Raw genomic sequence first — 19,192 nt, 5'->3', positions numbered from 1 at the left:
CTGAGGCTGAGATTGCCTACATACACGTGACTGCTGCAGCCAATCTCTAGTTTCGAGCTGCATGGCGGTGATGCCAGTGATTGGCTGCAGTGATCACATGTATATACAGAGCCTCACCGATGCATAAAAGCAGACCCGTGCCGAGGATGGGATTTGCCCCACTAGAAGGGTGGGAGATTGGAGCGGCGAGTATAACTTAGAGAAGGTCCAAGTTGGAAACCCCCTTTAGGGGTGCATACACATGGGCCGTAAAAATCAGTGGAAAAAAATCCGCCACAGATTTTCGATGAGTTTCATAAAGATTTGTTGCGGATTTGCCATGGATTTCCCCCCCACTTCTTGGAAATGATGGGCTGTGGATTTGTAATTTGTGCCACAGGTTTTTTTAAGCATTATATGGATGAGATTTGTTAACATTTCATCCATTTTGCTGTTACTATAATACTCTGAGGATTTTCCCTACGGCCACGTGTGAACATATACCCAGATTCCTTACTGAGACGATGAGGAGTGAGAGTCCTGTTCTGGTCATCAGTGAAGGTCCCAGAGACCTAACATGTATTACATTTATAACCTATCTGTAGAAGAGGTGCCAGGTAGGAAAAACCTTTAGTAGGTCAGGGCATTACTGTGGCACTCAATGAGTGATGCCATGGATCGCCAAATTGAAGTGGCAGCATTACAATATGTTACCCACAAAAAGTCCTCCTTCAGTGTGTATCGGTAAAAGGTACAGCGGAAGAGATTGAAGTGTTCCCTTTCGACTGAACTTGATTATACCGAGTGATTTAAAAGTCAGGGCCACCTAGAATAACTTAGGAAATTTTGTAGAACACTTAGATGAGTGGGGAAAACTTATTGGCACTAGGTTGGTGCCTGTTGGCCATCTTGGTGGCAGTTATCTTGGATTCAGCGCAAGAAACTTCAATGGAAAGGAAGTCATGGGATACAGGATTTAAGGGTAGAATGTAATCAGAAAGCTGTAGATGCAGTCATTACCTGCAACCATATGGATGATGTCATGTGGAGTATTAAGTTGATATGTTGAATTATGTGATATGGAGAACACTAACCACATGTCTATTCAGGTAACAGAAGTTGCTAACAATCCTGAACAGAATTGAGATCATCCTGATTCCTGTTCAGTAACAGAAGTTCACATAAGGTGGTCGAGGCTTTCAATGAAGAACACCAAGGAAGATGCCAGTGACTACCAGGAAACTGATTCAGAAGTTCAAGGAAACTGGTAGTATGCAGAACAAACCAAGAACAGCTCGTCTGAAGAGTGTTTCCAATCCCCAGGTAGCTAGCTGTTTTCATGGAGTCCACATTAAGGCACCAGGAGACCGGAATTGGTCTCACATGAACTTCTGTTACCGACCATCAGGTTGATTGCAATTGTCTCCTGGACTGTTAACGGCATCTTCTGGTACCTGAGAAGAGACATGCGATTAGGTTCTCCATCCCATACAATTTAACAGAATGACTTTATTAATATTCAACATGACATCATCCATATCTTGCAAATGGTTGCAGTTATTGAAAAAACGACTGTACCTAACAATTAAATCCTGTATCCCATGGCCCCCTTTCCATTGGAGTTTCTTGAGCTGAATCCAAGATGACTGCCACCAAGAAAGCCAACAGTCACCACCATAGTGCCAAAATATTTCATCCATCCATCCAAGTGTTCTACAAAGTTTCCTACTTGTATTGCAAAATATTTTGGGCGGCCCCAACTTTTGAATCATCCTGTATAACATATTGGGACCATCAGAATAGTTTCCTTTACATCATTATAAGCTCTTGTGGAAAAACAAGTCTAAGTTAGGCATAGCAGTCATAGGTAAGGCTAGGATGCTGAGACTTTTGGTTCCACAGGAGTATGTGCAATGTGATCTTTTCAGTGTGCATATATACCTGTCATCACTACAGTGATCATTGACGGAATCTATATAGCCATTAATATAATACTGTGCAAAGACTTGCATTAATTGCCCAACTGTCTTACTGAGTCATTAGTGATTCTCACTGTGTTCAGGATCAGCCATTATTCTGGATTCTGCAGTCATCCTGTAGATACTCAGTATCATTACACAACATACTATTTTCTTCAAGAGTGTACAATAAGAACTGCGGTTATTATCCTCTTATTATCATCGGTGAGTGTTTGGATGTTTTTCATTGTGGATCATAAAGCTGGTTATTTCTGTTTCTTGGGGCCCAAAATGTAGTAATATGTTAGATCTTGCTGTTCTCAAGATGGGAGTCAATATGTTTTATTAGAACATCATCAGGATATCCAACAGGGAAGGCCAGCTGACAGAGTGGACAGCTTCTTACTTCCGAGTCCACTGTCTCCATCAGTAACTGTAGAAAGGTAACAATGGATACAAAGAAGAGAAGAAAGTGAACAAGACTTAATTTGTCTCCAATTTAATTATGTATCATGAATGTTTAAGGCCGATATACAATATCCCACCATAAGTATTTGGACACCTCTATCAATAGAATGGATCGTGTCTAGAGATGAGCGAGTATGCTCGCTAAGGATAATTTCTCGATTGAGCATTGTCCTTAGCGAGTATCTCCCCGCTCGGCAGAGAAGGTTCGGCTGCCGGCGCGGGTGACAGGTGAGTTGCGGCAGTCAGCAGGGGGGAGCTGGGGGGAGAGAGGGAGAGAGAGATCTCCCCTCCGTTCCACCCCGCTCCCCCCCCCCCCCCCCCCCCCCCCGCCGGCAGCCGAATCTTTGCTCTTGAGCGGGCAGGTACTCGCTAAGGGCAATGCTTGCTCGAGCATTGAAATATATAGAAATAAATACTACCTCTGATCAGGTGGCAAATTATTTTGGTAGAATAGTGTACAAACCACACATCAGAAGTTTGTACAGTTGCAAGAAAAAAGGAAGTGAAACCTTTGAAATTACCTGGACTACTGCATTGATAACTAATAAAATGTGGTCTGATTCTTATCTAAGTCCCAGTTCTAGACTTAGTTTGCCTGAAACCACCTAGATGCTTTACAATTAGAGATGAGCGAGCGTACTTACTAAGGCAAATTACTTGAGCGACTATTGCCATTATCGTGTACATGCCCGCTTTTCTCAAAAGATTCGGGTGCCGGCAGGGGTGAGCGGTGAGTTGCTGGAGTGAGCATGGGGGAGCGGGGTGGAGAGAGAGATTTCCCCCCCGTTACTCCCCGCTCTCCCCCGCCCTCCCCGGCGGCCCCCAAATCTTTTGAAACGAGCGGGCATGAACTCAAAAATGGCAATACTCGCTCGAGTAATTTGCCTTAGCGAGTACACTCGCTCATCTCTATTTACAATACTTCTGGGAAATGTTCCATGGACAGATGAGACAAAAATGGAACTTCTTGTGCACAAATGTACAGCACTACGTTTGGAGGATAAAGAAAACTGCACACCAACACAAAACCTTATCCCAACTGTGAAGCATGGTGGAGGAAGCATCATGGTTTGGGGCTGCTTGGTTGTCTCGGGGTCTGGAAGCATTGAAATGATTATTGAAGGAACAATGAGTTCTAAGGTATATCACAGCATTTTACATGGGATTATAATGGTAACGTCCATGACTCCAAGCTGAAGAGAAGAGAACCAAAAAAACACACAATCAACTAAAGAGTGGTTGAAAAAGATGATCTATGTTTTTTAAAGGCCAAGTTAAAGTCCTGACTCCATTTGAGATTCTGTGGCATGATCTGAGGAGGGTTCTGCACACAAAGCATCCCAGAAATACTGATAAAGTAAAACACATTTGCAGGGAGGAATGGTCCAAAATTCCTCTTCAACATTATGCAAATCTTATATGCAGCTACGGGAGATATTTAATGGAGGTGATTGCTGCTAAATGGGAGGTACAAATTATTAAAGTAATGGGTTCGCTTACCTTTTCCCCCCTGTACTGTGAATGATTATTCAATGTGCTCAATAAAAGACATGAACGGTACAACCATTTGTGTGTTATTAGGTTACATAGATTGTGCTTGTCTGTAAAGGCCCATTCACATCAGCCGATGATCGTTAAAAGATCGCTCAAACGACAATTTGAGTGAAAGCTTTGAGTGATCATTTTGCATAAACTATTAAGTAACTACTCAGCTACTTAATAGCAATTAAGTGTGCAAATGAAGCCTTAGCTGAATGCAGTTAATAGTCTGAGGGCTCTTATCTGCGCTCAGATCCTTTGTTCTCGAAGGAGAGTACTGTGCTATCAGTACTCCCGTGGAGAACTGCTGATAAGACTGACTGACGATTTTTAGGTTGGACTGAATTTAATGATCAGCTAGCAGTTTCTGAGAAGCGAACGATGGGCACGCGTTTAGACACACTGATGATCACTAAAACGATCGCCGATTAGCGATTTTTTTTTAGCGATCATCGGCTGCTGTAAATGGGCCTTTACTGTGACTTAGGTAACAATCAGACCACATTTTATTAGCAGTCAATGCAGAAACTTCAAGTAATTCCACAGGGTTCACTTACTTTTTCTTGCAACTGTAAATTTCTTAGGATATATCATTACAGGACAACCAACTACATTTTTCATACCCGTGTCTCTTTCGGAAACACATAAATATTCCTACAGAAATGCTTTTGAAACATTTTTGACCCACTTCTAACTTCACTGTGGATTCTGTCTATGAGGCCCCAATATTCTTCACCACCCACACACTTACATTGATGGAAGGCCAGGACTGTGCATGTTCTGCTCTGGAGTATGATGCCGACATTCTTCTACTTGCTGCATCAGGTATGGGGAACCCAGCGCAAAAGGAAGCACAGCGTACTGCTCCAGGCTCCGGACTAGGTGGAGATGGGGGACTCCATTCATCCTCATCAGAGGATTGCTGCGGGGGTTCTTGGAAGCAAGGAACAGTAGGTGGGCTACCGGCGTACCCTTCATTGTAAGACAACTGCTTGGGCAGACCAGTAGTTCCACCTGGCATCCATAGGGAGCGGGGTGCTCGTGAATACATTGCAGGTTCACTGATCTCAGAATAACTACGCCGGGCTTGGAATGAGGCTTTTGCTTGGTGTACTGAGGGCTTTGGATATGAAATATCTGTGCCTAATGGTGATGGGCATGATGAGGGCACAGGAGATCTACGTGAAGGTGAAGAAGGGGGTACTGGGGATCGACGTTGGTGAACGGGAGACTGCGGGACAGGAGATCTTCTCTGCAATATGGGAGATTGGCACTGTGGGACTGGGGAGCGTCGTTGAGCGGAAGGGGAGTGGCGGAGAGAAGAAGGCGAGTGGCGCAGTTGGCAAGGAGAGTGTCGGTGCGGAGGGGAGTGTCTTGGTCCTTAAAAAGGAAAAAAAAGAGAAAAGCTTTTAACACTTGGTGAAACCTATGTATTCAATATAGTTTTATGTCATCAGACACTATGGGAAATTAGTACAAACTATGATTGTGGTTGACACATTTGGGCAGATTTAAAGGGGTTTTCCAGAACTTCGTGGATTTTTTCTATTAAGGACAGGTCATCCCCTTTAACAATCCTGTCAAATATTTAGACAATGTAAGCTTAGTCACAGTGGCTCATGCTGGAGGATAAATCTGAAGCAGCGTTAAATACTTTTGCCTAACCCTATGCCACCTACAAATTGGCATGTTTGGTGAATGCTATTATATAGTTTCATGTGAAATGATTCAATATAACTTATATTTCATTGATCTAAATCCTTTCTTGTTCGGTCTGGACTTAGGAGTCTAGTGGGTGGCTCTATCAGTGATTGATAGTCTTCCTGGTATGACTGTGAATAGGTAATTGTCAGTCACTGATAGGACCGCCCACTGGACTCCTAAACTCAGAATCAGCAGAGACTTAAAAAAATGAAATACAAGTTATACTGAATCTTTTCCTACAACCTGTTCAGCTCCTCCTGCTGTGTACCATGCTGCATATCTTTATGAATGTATCGCCCTCCTCCTATCCCCGTCCTTGTCCTCCTAGCTCCTGCTCTCCCTGTCCTAGTCTTCCTAGCTCCTCCTCTCCCCGTCCTTGTCCTCCTAGCTCCTCCTCTCCCTGCCCTTGTCCTCCTAGCTCCTGCTCTCCCCGCCCTTGTCATCCTAGCTCCTCCTCTCCCCGCCCTTGTCATCCTAGTTCCTCCTCTCTGCTCTCTATAAATGTCTATGGGCAGCATGAGTCATCCCACTCCTCCACTCCACTTTCCATTGTGTTATCTCTGATACGGCCCTTTTACACAAAATGATTCAGTGAATCACTGGATCATGTGAAACTGAACGATAATTCTTCATTGTAAACACTGCCAACGGCTGAACGTTAAATGTTAATTAATTTGCTTATCGTTCGTCCTCCAGTTCATACAAGCATAAAACCTACCGATCGCTTGTGTAAACAGGCAGGCAGTCATCTATGAACGACTGTCTGTCTGCTCTGATAGGAGGCGGGCAGCCGGAAGACATCCCTGGCACACTCTGCCTTCATTCAGCACGCAATTATTGCTGCTGTGTAAAAAAGGGCCCCGACTAGAGACGGATCTCACGCGACAACAAGAGGGGACTGCAAATTACAATTAGGAGAAAGCACTAGTGGCCAGGGATTTTTTCAGCACAAAAACATCATTTTAGATCTATACACTAATTTGTACTGTTTACTAGTTATCACATTAGCTATCATAATAGCAGGAGTTGTGTCATTTTGTAGCGGCTATTTAAATGAAAACTGTGTGATGCCTTATTTTCCCTGTGGTGACGCTACAGGAAATATGAAAACTTGTTATCAGATTACAGCTGATCACTAAGGGACAGCTACTTGGAGAAGGGGGAAAGGTCGGCCCTACTGACAAAAAAGGGGAGGGTCGGCCCTACTGACAAAAAAGGATTGTCAAATCTAAGGTCGTCATGTCGCTTATATGACACTTTTTGTGGTAAGATTCAGTAGGAAATAGCTTATTGGTCGAAATGCTGCTATAGTCTATTAATCATATTTCAGAGATGAGTTTATTTGTTGTCCTCTTTCTCCTGTTTTTAGCTGAAAATGTGAAACATTTGGCAGCTTCCCACCTGTTTGATCCTCTAGCAGTGACCTCAGAATCCGGCTTTGCAGGGCAGTAAGGTCACGTAGACGGTACAGCTCCTCTGTCAGTTCAGTGTAAGCCAAGGCCAAATTCACCCTGGGAATATAGATAACATTCTTCAGACACCTTGTACAAGACAGAAGGATTCCGACCTTATATTAGGATACAGAGAACAGATATTTGTAGGTATTACAGAATATACATGCTAAAGTAAAGATCCACCTTTGGAACCTCATTAACGAAGAGTCTCTCTATATTCAGAGACTTGACTCAACCCCCTGTTATAATGAAGCTGGCCTAATGATCTGCTGCTCACCAAAGGTCCAGCTTCCCAAACATCTGGTGAACCGTGAATATCTAAGTTATGGCTAGTCATAAAGGTGAAATTTAGTATTACATAACAGAATGCAGATTAACCCCTTAGTGACCAAGCCTTTTTTTTTTTTTTCATTTTTCCATTTTCGCTTTTTCCTCCTTCTCCTATTACTTAATCATTGATGTGGCAGTTTGAGGGCTTGTTTCTGGCGGGACGAGTTGTATTTTTCAAATGGTACTATTTAATGTACCATGTAATGTACTGAAAAATTTTTAAAAAATTCTAAGTGGACAGAAATGGAAAAAAATGAAGTTACGCCATCTTTCAGTGCGTCTTGTTTCTACGGTGCACAAACTGCAACAAGAATGACCTGAAAACGTTATTCTCTGGTATCGTACTAATCGTACTGACCCAAACATAGTTGTTCTTTTTTGCTGTACTACTTGTATTTTTTTCAAAGATATTCAATTTTTCTTATTATTTTCTGCCGCCATCTGCTGCACACAATAGCTTTTTTATTTTTCCATCGACATGGTTGTGCGAGGGCTCATTTTTTGCGGGTCGTCCTGTAGTTTGTGTTGATACCATTTTGGAATACATACGACTAGAGATGAGCGAGCATGCTCGGTTAGGGAAATTACTCGAGCGAGCATTGACATTTTCGAGTAACTGCCTGCTTGTCAGAAAAGATTCGGTAGGGGGCGGGGGTGAGCTCAGTGCACTGCTCCCGGCCCGGCCCGCTTCCTCCCCCTGCATGAGAGAGCTGGGCGTGAAAACCTGCCCGATATACGCACGTCGGAATAAGCCCTAACGCTGTAAAAAAAAATAATAATAATAATGGCAGAATTGATGTGCTTTCTGTCCCTGCCCTCCAAAAAGAATTATATAAGTGTTTTAATACATTATATGCACCCAAAAATGGTACCAATTAAAACTACAGCTCACCATGCAAAAAACAAATCCTCATACAACATAAACGAATGTTCAAATCTATTTGTTGCATATATATATATATTATTTTTTTAATTTATTTATTTATTTATTTTTTTTCTTTTAAAAAAATTTGGCCTTTTTTTTTCCATGTCGCCATTAAAAAAGAAAAAAAAAATCATAATCTATGAAGCCTAATATACTGTAAACTGAGGTTTAAACTTGATTTAACCTATTAAGGATCAAGCGTTGTAAATATGACTCTTGATCTTGGCTTTTATCCAACGCCATAGTAAAAATATGGTATGGGATTAAAGCTCCTGCAATCTAGCAGAAGCAGGTCAGGTTCTCAGTTATCAGAGACAGCCGAGGACCCAGAGGAGAAGACAGAAGTGTTTTTTAAAAACTTCTGACTTCTCTTTAAGATGCTACATAATGCTGAATGAGTGCTATGTAGAGAATGCAGGAAGCAATAGTGTGGTTTCCTGTATAGGACCTGGCAATAATGTGATTGCTGGCAACCCCAGGTATCTTAGAACTGCAGGGTCTTAACAGATCCCAGCCCAACTCTGCCAGTGGCTACTGTCACACTAGGGGGACGTTTTCTCTGTAACTGGGGCTCCTGTGGATGCTCTAGGTACAGTGGAAAAGTGTGAAATAAGAAAAAAAATTACTGTGTGAATGTTCTCCAGAGATCTTATATGACATCATAGACGACAGATGTAAAAAAAAGTTACACAAATAAGTTAAAAATTGCAGAATAAAATATAAATGTATATAAAAAAAATAAAATGACCCGTCACGCACGCCAACATAACCCATCACCGTATCCACTCTGTAATTGGAGACTATACAAATTATATATCAAGCCGTCAAAAATAAAATGGCAAGCTCATTCCTGTACTTTATTTTAGGGTAAATATAATTATTTTAAAAATAAAAAATTGTAAATTTAAAAAGAAAAAACTTTTTTTTTGTTTTTAAACTTTTTGTACACCTAATAAATTGCACCTAAAAAAAAACACACAAAAAAAAAAAGTGAAAAAAGAAATAAAAAATAGCCCTTCATGTCACAAAAAAACATAGCAAAAATAATTTGGGCAGCCCAAGAAAAAAAATAGGGCCATAAAACCGCTACATAGATAACAGCACTAAAAAGTGTCTGGTCCTATAGGACTGAAAAACACTGGTCTTTAAGGGGTTAAACAGATGACACATTCCCTTTAAGCGATTACACGGACAGTTGCATTACAAGGAGGCAGTTGTACTAAAGGCACATCATGCATGTTTCTCAGGTCACATTTATATCTGGTTTGATATCAAGCAACTAAAGATGAGCGAGCATACTCGCTAAGGACAATTACTCGATCGAGCATTGTTCTTAGTGAGTACCTGCCCGCTTGGAAGAATAGGTCCGGCTGCCGGCGCGGGTGAGAGGTGAGTTGCGGCAGAGAGTAGGGGGCAGCGGGGGGGGGGAGTGAGAGATCTCCCCTCCGTTCCTCCCCGCTCTCCCCCGCCTGCCGCCGGCAGCCAAACCTTTTCTTCCGAGCGGGCAGGTACTCGCTAAGGGCAATGCTCGATCGAGTAATTGCCCTTAGCGAGTATGCTCGCTCATCTCTACAAGCAACACACAAACTAGAGAACGTTTCTTGTGACCTTCCCACACACCTATCTTAGGGGCACTGACATAACTATAGGGGATGTGGTTGCACCTGGGCCCCGGAGCCTTAGGGGGCCATAAGGCCTCTCTTTTCCCACATGCACAACAGGCTGCGCAAAACTGCAGGCAAAGAACACATCTGCACCTCATTAGGCTAAATAGCCTTTTTAATCAGAAAAGGGGGGTGTCACGTGCGCAAAAAACTACAGTACTATGGGCAGACGTGCGCAAATCAATGTCGTTCACTGCGCAAATATGCTGCGCTGAAATGTGCGTATTTACGAATACGCTCGTCTGAAGGAGTCCTTAGTGTGAGACTTGGCAGGACATTGTGGGAGTGAGGAAAAGAGTGAAAAAAAATGACCTGAAGTAAGTTTAGTTTTCCCCAAAGTGACTGAGTTTCTAGAACATTTTATGTCAGTCCAGACAATGTTTTATTTCATGAATATAGAGAAAGCGAGCAGAAAGGTGATAACAAATAATTCACAGAACACATCCTGTACCCGGGGTGTGAAAAGCCCCGCTACAAGTGCTAGTATTTATATCTGCAATCTGATCTGTCATCAGCGGCTTGTAGAAAGGACTGGACCAACGCTCCATCTTGTACAGCGCCACCGCTAGATAACACCATATATATATATATATATACACACACACACGTACATGAAATACACCCGGGCAAAGCAAGGCATTTCTGTTTTTTATATATACATATACATCCCTGCAAAGCTGGGTAATTCTGTCAGAGTATATATATATATATATATATATATATATATATACATATATACATACACACACACTAACAGACTTATCCAGTATATATATATATACTAGCTGTTATACTCGGCTTCGCCCGAGTTAATTTGGTACTGGTGTTTATCTGGTGTTCACATGGAAAATCTTATGAAGTTGTGGTTACTTTAGAGATACTGAGGGAAAAGATATGTTCACCATTTTGCATAGTTCTCTGCGTTACCCAGAAAACACCACGTGGAGGTAACCATGCGACGCTTCCTTTTTATCAAATGACATCAGGAAGTGAGAGAATTAGATTACATACATAAAATTTGGACACTAATTCTTTTGCGCTTAGAATTGAATAATCGAGTTGGGACCCATTAACTTTTCATGTTTATGACACAATCAATGCTTGTGCCAAATTTCATGTTTCTATGACATTGGGAAGTGAGAGATTTAGATTATGTACGTAAAATTTGGACGCTAATTCTTTTGCGCATAGAATTGAATAATGGAGTTGGGACCCATTAGCTTTTCCTATTTATGACATAATCAATGCTCGTGCCAAATTTCCCGTTTCTTTGACACCGGAAAGTGAGAAAATTACATTCCGCACGTAAAATTTGGACGCTAATTCTTTTGCGCATAGAATTGAATAATGGAGTTGGGACCCATTAGCTTTTCCTATTTATGACATAATCAATGCTCCTGCCAAATTTCCTGTTTCTATGACACCGGAAAGTGAAGAAATTACATTCCGCACGTAAAATTTGGACACTAATTCTTTTGCGCATAGAATTGAATAATGGAGTTGGGACCCATTAGCTTTTCCTATTTATGACATAATCAATGCTCGTGCCAAATTTCCTGTTTCTATGACACCGGAAAGTGAAGAAATTACATTCCGCACGTAAAATTTGGACACTAATTCTTTTGCGCATAGAATTGAATAATGGAGTTGGGACCCATTAGCTTTTCCTATTTATGACATAATCAATGCTTGTGCCAAATTTCCCGTTTCTATGACAGCGGAAAGAGAGAAAATTACATTCCGCACGTAAAATTTCAACGGCAATTCTTTTGCGCATAGAATTGAATAATCGAGTTGGGACCCATTAGCTTTTCCTATTTATGACATAATCAATGCTCGTGCCAAATTTCACGTTTCTATGACATTGGGAAATGACAGATTTAGATTATGTACGTAAAATTTCGACGCCAATTCTTTTGCGCTAGAATTGAATAATCGAGTTGGGACCCAATTACTTTTCCTATTTTGGAGATAATCTATGCTTGTGCCAAAATTCATGTTTCTACGATATCGGGAAGTTGGAGAACTTTTGGCGAGTCAGTCAGTGAGTCAGTCAGTCAGTCAGTCAGTGAGTCAGTCAGTGAGTCAGTGAGGGCTTTCAGCTTTATATATATAGATAGATATACTCTGACAGAATTACCCAGCTTTGCAGGGATGTATATATAAGCCAAAATAACAAAAATTTGTAATGCAAACACGAATACCAATTCCTATCTCTTTGGGACACCGCTGGTGAGACATCAAATTCCTGCATATAACCAACGAGAAATTCTACTTTACTTGCTTTACTCGGACTGGACCTATACTGAATTTCAGCATCCTCACAAATTAAAACTCTTTGAGCCTCGTCAAGCCTCCAAAAAGGAACCCTGCCCTCGGACAAAAAACCCCTGTGGCAAAACGTATGGTCCGAGCAGCCAAAACTTCTCAGCACATCCAAGCCCGTCTTTGCATTTGACTTCAAATTTTTTGTGAATATGTTGAGAAAAGTAGGTGCTAGAGAGCTGAAACCCAGACTAAAACCCCCTGAAGCGCCTGATTTACCTATGTGGTGCACATTGGTTCAGGCCTACATATGTACACATATATGTGACGTGTATTGGTTTACTGCAGTACACAGCGCCCCTGTACCTGTCATGGTAAGAGGACAGCAGGGTCTGAGCAGCTACAGAGCGACCAGCAGCTGAGCCCACAGTTGTGCCTCAGTCTGCTGGGGAGTTTCAGCATCTGATTATATAGTAGAACATTGGGTCCTAGATAGCTTTAACCCGGTCTAAAACCCCCCGAAGCTCCTATGTGGCAAATTTGGTGCCGATTGGGACAGTTTTTGGCCGTGCAGAAAAAATAGACAACAAAATGCATTTATATATGTATAAAGTTATATATGCAGTACTGTGCAAAAGTTTTAGGCAGCTGTGAAAAAAATGCCACCAATCTACACTTTTTGGCCTTGTTTCCCATCTGCATTATGGCTCCGATACTGTCCTTAGAGCCAATCAAGGGCATTCTGCTTACGGCTGGGGAGTTCTCGGAGCTGGATGTGGATGCCATAAATGCCTATAGTCGGAATACCACTTTTTTTCCAGTTTTTCCAAGATAATTGATTGATCCTCATCTGATCAATGCAGATCCGCTGCCCAGGAAATCTACTGATCAACTATTTGCAAGGCCGCTGTGTGAGTGTATAGAGCCAACAGTATACAGCTATATACACAGTTCCATGGCCCGGGTTAGTATTGCAGGCCCAGTTCCCATTCACTTGTCCAGTCCTTGGAAAAACTCTTTAAATGCTCATGCTTGCTTAAAGGAAAAATATGCAAATTAGGCTTTGCGAATTGCAGTTCCCATTTTTAGGTATGTTCTACACGTATATCTATGGCTCTTGGCAGTTGCCATCTGAATGTTCACAGTTAAGACTTCAGTTTATAATTTCACATAGACTCAGGCATTTTTTCCCCAAGAATCTACATCTACGTGTGAACCCTCCGGGCCAAGAAGGAAATTTATTCAGTTTCCTTATGGGTTTAGCAGTGATCCGCTGGTTTACACTGTTTTTAATCTGATTTATTAAAATGCTCTTTTAACTACACGCTGTCAGTGAGTAATGGGTTAAAAAATATATTTGCCAGCCGTAATAAGAAAATTGGTACGGATAAATGGAAATTATAATCATACACCAGGGAAAATACGAATTTTGACATTTCTCTCCAGAACGGCTTTCATATATATAATCTGTCTTGTGAATGTATTAATTAATTCCGCACAGCTCCATTCATGTGAATGGGGCCAACTGCAGTTCCCCACCCTGATGTGCGTAGAAAAACAGCAAAAGGGCTAAATCGGGGCTGCAGCACCTCTATTCTCATGATTAGTGGGCGTTATAATGCCCACTGATTATAAAGTGATGGCATGTACTATATGTCATTATTATATGAGATGGGAATGTCTGTTTAGTCATTGGCTTAGATAGTTGTAATGCACTTGCATGTTGGCGCCCATATTATGGCCGCAGTACTAGCACAACTTATGGTGCTGCTGAACGGCGTTTCATAGGTGCCGTAGGAGATCCGCATACTGTAGCCATTACACAGAAGCTAAAATGCTCCACGCATTACAGGCATCTGAACCCACATGACTGCTAGCCAGAGTAGGGATATGAACCTGCCAACTCACCATTGGCCCCCTGCGATGTAATAGTGGGGTGCCAATGGTTGCTGTGGCAGCCCAGAGATTAGTGAAGGCTCGCAGGGCTGTCATGTATTTAACCATATTAAGTCTTGGCTATGGCAGGGCTTAATATGTGAATGTGAAAAATACAATATACTGAAAAACTGAAGTAATGCAGTATATTGTAGAAGCGATCAAGTTCCCTGGAGGCTACAAAATAATATGAAACTGAAGTAAAATAACATTTTAAATAGAAAAACAAATGAGAAATATTACGCATTCAAACCCCCCTTTTCTATTTGTCATGCAAAATAATCAAAACGATAAAACAATAAATATAACGGTCATTGCAAAAAAGCTCAAACTATCAAAGTATCAAAGTATCACATTATTTATCTCACATAATGCAGAATTGAGTTTTTTTCATCCCATCTTCCAATAAAAATTGAATAAAATGTAAACAAAAACATTGTAAAGATGCAAATTTGATAGCAATAAAAACTACAGCTTACCCCGCAAAAAAAACGCACTCACCCCCATCGACAAAGCATTTTTTTGATTGTAGTAAAAGAGGTTTTAATTTTTTTGAAAGCAGTAACACATAAAAAAATCAATACACCTAGCATCATCAGAACAGTATTGACTAGAGATGAGCGAGCACGCTCGGATAAAGCAGTTACTTGAGCGAGCATATCTCTTCTCGAGTAACTGCTTACTGCTCCGAGTGTGCTCGGGGGGCGGCGGGGTGAGTGGTGGGGTGTGGCGGGTGGGGTGGGGGGAGGAAGAGATCTCTCTCACTCAGCCCCCCGGTAACCCCCGCCACCCCCCCCCCCCCCAAGCACGCTCGGAGCAGTAAGCAGTTACTCGAGAAGAGAGATGCTCGCTCGAGTAACTGCTTTATCCGAGCATGCTCGCTCATCTCTAGTATTGACCCATAGAATGATATTAACTTGTTATTTTTACCACATCATGAATGCTGGTAATGCAAAAACCCTGAAGGAAAGGCACATTTTTTCCATTACACCCCACTTAAAATTTTTTTTAAGTTTTCTAACACATTGTAATACCATTTGCTCTAACATATTATGTATCATTAAAAAATACAACTCATACGGCCATGTTGACGGAAAAATTAAAAAGTTATAGCAATTGGAAGCCGAGCATGAAAAAACGAAAGCAAAAAATAGTTGAAGGGGTTAAAATGTTCCGAAGGTGTTTAAATCTTTCTATGTACCTCTTCAGCGTGTTTTTGGTCTTCCTTTCCCCCATCATGTGACCCCAGCTCAGTAGCATCCTACTACTATTCCCATTCTGCTGCTGCGGCACACACTGGTTCTCTCTGACAATCATGTCCCACAACCATATCCATGTGATGTTCTTTATCTGCACATGCATGGCCAGCAGCTTAAGCCTCATCGCATGGATGTGCGGAGAGCTATACTTTTTGGTCCCCATGGGGCGTTACCACTATATGGCTGAAAGGAAAAGAAACCTTTAATAACAGTCCACTGCAAAGATTATGTAAATTGGGAGTCTATTTATGGGACAATCCCTTTGCATCTCAGTTCCTCACCACGTTTTCACATCCACAGGCTGAAAACATACATGTACTTGATACTTAGGAGTTTTGCTACAATTGTATCAAGGCTAAACACTCCCATGTGAACTACACAGCTGACGCATGTTACCTGTACTGATACATTGTAACAAAATTTTATAACAGGAGAGACCTTTGCTCTGGCTGGTGATATTTAGCTCCCTTGCCAACCCTATCTATGTGCGACATTGGCGTTATCCAAGGGCGCCAGCCACCAGCTTGTAGGGAGGGCACCAGCTGAATGTACGCAGAGAGCCATCACCCCCCCACCCCACTTAGGTCCGCACTGCCACATGATTTTATTCCTCGGTCTGCCATTGTTTTGCGGAGCTCAATGAATCATCCTTCTAACTCCTTCCCTCTGATGCCCCGAAGCACCACTGTCAGCCCATCGTCAACTCAGAAACACATTACCTTAGTTTTGATATTGTATTTATCTTATGAGCCTGCTTCTGGTATTGTATCTATGTACTGCGGTTGGTTCTGGTGCTAGATTTATGTTGTGAGCTTGGTTCTGATATTTTATCTATGTGCTAAGCTTGGTTTTGGTGCTGCTTTTGTTATGAGCTTGGTTCTGGATCTTTATTTAGGTTATGAGTTTGGTTCTGTGACTGCATTTATTTTATAAGTTTGGTACTGGCATTGTGTCTATATACTGAGCTTGGTTCTGGTGCTGTATTTATGTTAGAAGCTTGGTTCTGGTGCTGTATTTATGTTATGTGCTTGATTCTGGTGCTGTATTTATGTACTAGGCTTGGTTCTAGTGCAGTATTTATGTACGGAGGTTGGTTTTGGTGCTGTATTTATGTTATGAGCTTGGTTCTGATATTTTATCTATGCGCTAAGCTTTGTTTTGGTGCTGCATTTGTTATGAGCTTGGTTCTGGATCTTCATTTATGCTATGAGTTTGGTTCTGGGTCTTTATTTATGTTATGAGTTTGGTTCTGTGGCTGCATTTATTTTATGAGTTTGGTACTGGCATTGTGTCTATATACTGAGCTTGGTTCTGATGCTGTATTTATGTTTTGTGCTTGATTCTGGTGCTGTATTTATGTGCTAGGCTTGGTTCTAGTGCAGTATTTATGTACCGAGGTTGGTTTTGGTGCTGTATATATGTTATGAGCTTGGTTCTAGTGCTGTATTTATTCACTGATCTGTTCTAGCGTGGGTATGTTGCTATCTTGCTGAATACGGCAGAGTGCCTATCAGTGCAATACATACAGCCGTTTTACAGCGCTGTTAAGCTTACAGAGAATGTGTAACAAATGTTCAGTTTTCTGCAGTTATAGGTTTGCAGCTTTTGAAAGTAAACAAGATTTTTTTAATCTACTGACAGCAAACAGAGATCTTAAAAATGGAGAGGAATTGAAAGAGAAAGTATATGAGAGAGGTGCATAGTCTTTCATTATACAATGAGTAAGCATTATTTACATACAGCTGGAAACCCCCTTAAATGCTTTGAATACTCAAAGGAAACTGTGTAGGAGATTTCTATGTTTAGAACTAGTAAATGTGAATAAAGTAGATATAGTATATAATCCAGTGCCATAAGGTCCTATTTACATGGTGATGGCAGCGTACTGATATTGGAGGTATATGGCAGTATACCATATCTCCGATGGAAGCTGTATATATGCATGCAGTGGCACTTGGTACCAATAGGCTTTATATAAAAAACAGTCGAGTGTGATATCACGTTCAATGCCTCTAGTGGATGGTATAGTAGTTGACTACTAAGCAAAGTACTGCACTAGAATCAAGGCAGCAATTGCACCAAAATAGTGGAGTGCATGCAGAGGCGGAACTTAAAGCGCCTGGGACCCAATGTAAAACCTGTAACAGGGCCCCCAACTATAATGCTTTATTCATAGTACTGGGCTCCCTATATGGAGAAGAGAGGCCTTATGGGCCCCCTAAGGCTCCTGGGCCCGGGTGCCATCCGCTATAGTTATGCCCCTGAGTACATGTCCAAATGTATTGTGTTCTAGAAACTTTTTGCAGATCCTTTAACAGTTTGAAAAAAAAAAGTCCGGCTAAGGGATGTAAAAAATAAATGCAGTAAATTCATTAAAAAGCTTGTCCCACTAAAACAGCATATCACATAAGGGTCCTTTTACCTGGGCCGATAAATCATTCAGTGTAAATATATGCCCGACTGAACGGCCAACGAGTATTCACGTTTCTGCATGAACGACTGCCTACCGGAAGATCCCCAAACTGCTCTGCCTCCATTCACTAGCGATGGACGGTCCGAAGTGAAAGCACAAGAAGAATTTTACAAGTTATCCCGTGTAAAAGGGCCTTGAGTGTCTGATTGGTGGGGGTCTGACTGCTGTGTCCCCTGATTATGGAAACCGGGCCCTAAGTGTCCTCTATATGAATAGAGTGGCATTTTTGCATGTTCTCTGCCTCTCCTATCATCTCTATGGAACTTCTGGAAGTAGCAAGTACAAGTGCTCAACTATCTCCAACAGTCCCATAGAGATAATGGAGCTGCAATGCACACCGCTGCTGCATACATATGGGGAGGTTCCACAACCCAATCCTTGTGAGCATGAGGGATGAACAAGTACAATCAGACACTCATCACCTATCCTGTGAATACACCATAAGTTGTTTTGGCAGGTCAACCCCTTTCATGATGTGTGCCGTTATTTTGGCACAAAATATTGGTGTAGAACATGCTAGCCCTGAGGTAGCATAAAGAAGCTACCAAACTATCCAACATACTTAAAATATTCTGCATGTTTTCATAAATTTGTAGCTGTTTCCGCCATGCTGTCTCATAAAATTGTCCATTTATAGTGGTTGTCCTATTTTTAGCTGTTTTGCTGCAGGAAGCAGACAGCTCCGTACACTACATAGTGGCTCGGGTTGGTACTACAGGCTGAGTCCCATTCACTTCAATAGGACTCGACCTATAATACCAACCTCGGAAGCTGTCTGCTTCCTGCAGCAAAACAGCTCAGTACACAAAGATATCAGCCACCAATGGGAGAACCCCTTTAGGCTAGTGTCAAATGGGCAAGTGCGATATTAGGCATTGAAACTCAGCCCGATATCGTGCTCGTCAATGTGTGATTTACCCGTGGATGCGAGACTATGATGGTGGGCAATCATGGCTGCAGGACTACCCGTCACAGCCACAGCGGGAAGCTATTGGATCTCCAGACTCAAAAAATCGTTATGCTGCTTCTAACTATGTAAACTACGTTAATTGGTATTTCATACCAGGGCAAACAGTTCGCTAGGCATGACACATGTATGTGAACTTGAATGTATGTGTCCTAAGTGTTAACGAGGAATTACCAGAAAAAGGCAAGAACAGGAAACCAGTAACTACGACACCTGCCGAGATGAAGGACAGGCGCTATGCTAATGTGAGTGCAATGACTGGGAAATGGTGG

At 41.8% G+C, this 19,192-nt stretch overlaps 1 protein-coding gene across 1 annotated transcript in view; it reads right to left on the bottom strand.

Annotated features, from left to right (window-relative positions):
- Positions 1-1,615: 1,615 nt before the first annotated feature.
- Positions 1,616-19,192, bottom strand: part of TBKBP1 (TBK1 binding protein 1) — a 66,955-nt gene continuing 49,378 nt past the window's right edge. Inside the window, exons 8-10 of the mRNA XM_066585874.1 lie at positions 7,050-7,159; positions 4,696-5,324; positions 1,616-2,370 (exon numbers count right to left, since the gene is read on the bottom strand). Coding sequence (XP_066441971.1) covers positions 2,242-2,370; positions 4,696-5,324; positions 7,050-7,159 — 868 coding nt within the window. The 3' untranslated portion in view covers positions 1,616-2,241. The remainder of the gene's footprint in view (positions 2,371-4,695; positions 5,325-7,049; positions 7,160-19,192) is intronic.

This window comes from Eleutherodactylus coqui, chromosome 13 (genome assembly GCF_035609145.1).
Source record: "Eleutherodactylus coqui strain aEleCoq1 chromosome 13, aEleCoq1.hap1, whole genome shotgun sequence".
NCBI classification, from domain to species: Eukaryota; Metazoa; Chordata; class Amphibia; order Anura; family Eleutherodactylidae; genus Eleutherodactylus; species Eleutherodactylus coqui.
Note: the sequence above shows the minus strand (reverse complement) of the source record. Positions and strands in the feature narration are given on the sequence as shown.